This window comes from Pteropus vampyrus, unplaced genomic scaffold (assembly GCF_000151845.1).
Source record: "Pteropus vampyrus isolate Shadow unplaced genomic scaffold, Pvam_2.0 Scaffold68, whole genome shotgun sequence".
Classification (NCBI taxonomy): domain Eukaryota; kingdom Metazoa; phylum Chordata; class Mammalia; order Chiroptera; family Pteropodidae; genus Pteropus; species Pteropus vampyrus.
Genome location: NW_011888849.1, coordinates 938,341 through 943,172, shown reverse-complemented (window position 1 = coordinate 943,172; position 4,832 = coordinate 938,341). Strand labels below are relative to the sequence as shown.

General features: G+C 37.5%; 1 protein-coding gene across 1 annotated transcript in view; it reads right to left on the bottom strand.

Moving 5' to 3' along the window:
* MYOF (myoferlin) overlaps positions 1–4,832 on the bottom strand; it is a 139,345-nt gene that overhangs the window by 76,236 nt on the left and 58,277 nt on the right. The window contains exons 12-15 of the mRNA XM_023531470.1: positions 4,187–4,226; positions 3,730–3,969; positions 1,470–1,538; positions 1,323–1,366 (exon numbers count right to left, since the gene is read on the bottom strand). Of these exons, the coding sequence (XP_023387238.1) occupies positions 1,323–1,366; positions 1,470–1,538; positions 3,730–3,969; positions 4,187–4,226 (393 nt within the window). The remainder of the gene's footprint in view (positions 1–1,322; positions 1,367–1,469; positions 1,539–3,729; positions 3,970–4,186; positions 4,227–4,832) is intronic.

The window sequence follows — 4,832 nt, the reverse complement described above, 5'->3', positions numbered from 1 at the left end:
AAATACCCTATAGGGTATATAACCTAAAATCTAGATCCAAAAATTCCCCAGTTAAACAGGATCCTTCTGTGCATCCTGAGCTGCACTATTGCTTTGGAGAGGGCAGACTAGGTCAGAAAAAACCCCAACATTTGCAATGACCACAGGCACCTCTGGAATGGCTCAATCAGTGATCAGCCCACTGTAGAACCTGTGAGACAAGGTGGTCACCTGAACTATGTATGGTTCAGACTAACACTCCCAAGGGCTCCTGAGGCCCCAGGAGCACCTCCAGAATGTCACCTGAGGGTCCCAAGTGCCTTAAAACTAGCTCACACTTATTAGAAGGGACATTTTTCCCCCAGATCCCTTCATGGCCCCCAATTAACTGTGTTGTAGTCATTGAACAAAATGAAACTCACTCTCCTCCTCCCAAAGTGCCCTGTTGCCATAGTATCAAGAGGGCGCTAACATGAAAGTTAAATACATTTGGCCAAAGGAAAAACTAGGGCCAGACAGTAGGAGGCCCAAGTAGGTCTCTAAATCTGAGTGACTATGGGCAGGTTACCTGACCTCTCTGAGCCTCAGTATTTCATCTGGAAATGAACTAATACTACTCTCTATTTCATAGGGTTCCTCTAAAAACTAAATGGAAAAATGCAGGTAAAGCACGAGGCACAAAACCTGGCAGTCATACTCAAAAAACAGTAGCTAAATCATAATAAACACTGATGATGATGATAATGATGATGATGACGATGACAAGATGATGATATTTGCCATTTTACACTCTCAGGGAGCTAAGGGCTGCCAATTTAATGCCCCATGTAACTAGATCACACCCAAGAATGGCCTCATTATGGCCAATCATTGCTAAGAGGTTGGTCTAGTAAAAATTCCATCAGAACCTTTCAATGAATTTCCTTTGCATTCAATCAGATAGGTAGCTCTGTTTGTTTTCACTTTGAAGAATAAGAATAATGAAATGTTCTGCTAATTCTTCCTAAGAAATGGTTTACTCCATTTCTGAGGTAGATTTTGAACAGCCTAATGGTATTTAATTCCTTATCTTGTGGCATTTTCAGATCATTTTTTCCTTCTTTTGTTACGAGCAGTTGAACTAAGATATCTAAAGCTTTTCTGCAACAACACTTTTATTATTTTTTAAAGAAAACATCCAATTCCAGAAGCAGTTTATCATTTCCCTCTAAGAAAAAAAGCAAAAAAACTGAAAAGTAAGAGTTAGGCCATCTAGAATAACTTTCTTATCCAAACAACATTCAATATCCAAATGTTTAATTTTTTTAATTTTGAATTAGATACAATTCCATTTTTTAACTCACCAGTCATATACTGTTAGCTTTATTTTTTCACACACTGAAGGAAACTATTAAAAAGAAAAAGAAAAAAGTCGTTATTTTTCAACGTATTCAGTAACTATTAAAATAAATATTTATTATTACTTTTTTTGAAAATAAAGGAAGTCAAACCTTGATCTGAAGATTAACGACTTGATTCCACTCAGGGTTTGCATTTTTCTCAATTATATTTGTGCAAACCTGTAAAATCATCAAAGCAAAACCATAGGCATTGAAGTTTCTTATTTCCAAAAGTTTACAATATATGCATACTAGATTATGACTCTAGCAGTTTACTTATAAGTTATATATGTAGTAACCTGGTTACGGTTTACCTTGATAATGATTTGGTAAAATATCACACGAGTTTAATATTGTTCTTTGCTTCTTCTATGCACTAAAAGTTTGTTTTCAATTGCTAGATTTCTAATATTGTATTACTGTACTAATACAAGTTAGTTGAATACATATTACATACTGTCTAATGAGCATCACTTTATTAACATATACAAATGGATCTTTTGATCCTGCCCACAAGCCCCCCTTTTCCTTTTCCCCTAACTGATTCCTGTCCCAGTCTTTCCACCACTGTTCATCAGGTTGCTCATGCTTAGAACAAACTGAAGGAAACTGTTAAAAAGCTATAACATCTCTCTCCCTTTTCCATGCCTTATCCAATCCATCAGTACATCCTGACACCGCTATCTTCATGTAGATCCTGACCTTGCCAGACACCTGCAGCTGTCTCCTATCTGGATTCCCACTTCCTTTCCTGCCGCCTCACTTTCATGTCACTTCCCTGTGTAGCATCCTCCATGAGTCCCCCTAGTACACCTAGAATAAAGTCCAGACCCCTTCTCTGGCTGATAAAGCCCTACCTGCCCCACCACACACATCTTTCTGACCTCATCTCTTAATTTTCCCCCTTGCTCACTCCACTCATCACCAGTATGTTCTTTCGCTGCAAACGTGTCTCCTCCTTGGGGACTTTACAGCTGCTCTTCCCTCTGCCTGGAAGCTCCTGCCCTCCCCTCCCCACCAGATCTTCCCTGCTCAAATGTCACTTCCTCAAAGGTGTCCTACATGATAACATAGCTAAATACCCCTCGAAACCCATACCCAATCACCTCTGGTTCCTGCTTTGTGTTCTATGTAGTACTTAGCAGTATGGGAATTATTCAATTACTTATTTGCTTGTTTATCGTCCTCTCTATTACAAAGAAAGCTCCATGACAGCAATGACTGTCTTGCTCACTTCTCAATCTCAACACATGGGATAGTATCTGATACTTAATAGGTTCCAATAATTACTTCTTGAATTAATTAACCCTTTCAACAACTCTATGAGATTATTATTATCTCCATTTATATTCAGATTCAGAGGAATTTGCCTTAACTGCCTATGGAGTAGGGCAAAGTATGAATTTTTAAAAATATTTTCTTTATTTGTGATTAGGGCTTAGGATAATTTTTATTCTGACATAGGCAAGTGTATTAAATTTTGGTCTCAAGATTGTTAAAAAATTTTTTAATCTATAGAGTTTTTCTATATATCTTTTTTCTTTTTTAAAAATTTTATATTTTTATTTTTTTCTATTATCATTGATGTACAATATTAGATTAGTTACAGGTGTACAACAGGGTGAAGTCTGACTTTAAATCAGGTCTCATCTCATTCCAGACTTGAGGGCTTTCCTACCACTCCCCACTGACTCTCTTATGAAATAATATCCAGTCTGTGTGTGTGTCATTTGCCAAATCTCACTTTCATAAATAATGATTCAAAATACATAGAAGATACTAGTTCTTCACTCCTACAGTTGTCCATGGTGCAGGATTATTCTATTATGGAATCCCACTCTTCGACCTTTGACCCTCTCTGTAGGTATAAGTGGTGGTTACAGATGTTCCTATACCAAGAGTCCCCCAGCTTTTCCCAAAGGACCAGGATGGGGTTCCCCTGCCTGACTCTCCATTTACAGCACCTCGTTGGGCCGTGGGAGGTGAGAAACATGACAGGAGTGGGCAGCTGGGCATTCAGGGGCTGTATTCTGCATTTACCAGGGATAATTATTGCTGGTGAGTGGACTCGCCTACAATTAAGATAATGCTTAGACCTGGGAAATAATCCAAATATTTCAATGGTTGCTTTCACTATTCTAATTTTTCAAAAGATTGAATTTTCCAACTTGAGCCCTGCATACTTTCCACTCCAAAATAAATCTGTGGAGAAGTCTGGCATGTTCAGACTTAGATAATCTGTGTTCCTGCAGAGTGCCCAGCTCATCAGGGGGCCACTTTAACAAAGAATAAGCAGGAATTCACTCTAAGGAAAGCACATTGGTTTATATATTTATTTCTAGAAACATCTGCATGTAGATAATGTACAAACCTTTTTCCCAGCAAAGGAAACTTCTACAAAAGGATCCACTAGATTTTTCTTATCTGCATTGCCTCCAAATATTTCCTTCACTGTCTGTGAGAAAGCATCATCCACTGGAAAGTAACATGTTGCATAGCAGAAATTAAATTTGATTCTCTTGAAAAAATAGAAATCACTTAACAAAATTAAAAATGTCCTCCTGTACATGAATATAGTTCCAACAATGATTGTTCTCAAAAGTGGCAAGAGCTAGTCACAATGTATTGTGAAAATTCTTTGAGTCTTAGTTGAGAGAGAAAATCTTTTCTCCCCATAGAGTTTTAAAATCAACAGGAGCACCTTGAAAAACAGATCGATAAATTATTATGTTAAGTATCAATCATTTATCAAGGAAAAAAAAATAGAATAAAGACAGTCTATCTAGATAGGGTAAGAGACAATTCTCAAACTCAGGCCTGATTTCAACCTGGAAAAGGTGCTTCAGGTCAAAATGATATAGGCCTAATCTGACTTTTTCAGAGAAATTCAAGGAAATTTGGCATAATCATAAGTAACACATTTAATCAATACAAACAGCAGATTTCTCTGTTTTAACAAATAAAAGTGAATAGAGATCAATTAAACAAGTAGGAAGTATAATGGGAGCTTTAATTTATTTATGTCATTTAAGATATTTCTGAGGAAAAGATGGTATTGGGAGGCATTATAGGGTCTTTAAAAAGGGGAGGGGAAGGTTCCCAGTAAAAGCAGCAAATCCTGAAGAGATTTGCTGCTTTTACTGGCCTGAACAGTGGGTGCTGCCTCCTGGGGACTTGAAGAGGGGTCCAATGTCCCAGGGCCCAAGCAGGAAGCAGACAAACCAGGCCAGGCAAATAGGATGTTTGGTCCTTGGCAATGACAGAGGAGTAAATGGACTAGCCTCTATGAATAAAATCACTGTAAGTGATCCTCTTGAATGAATCCAATCTCTTAATACACGTGTCTCATAATACAATAGCGACAGACTTCTCGTTATTGGTACTTAACCACCCTTTGCTTAGACATTTTAAATAATCCAATAGCAAACACATTTATTTGTTTATAAAATTTCACATATTCATTTGGGATCACAG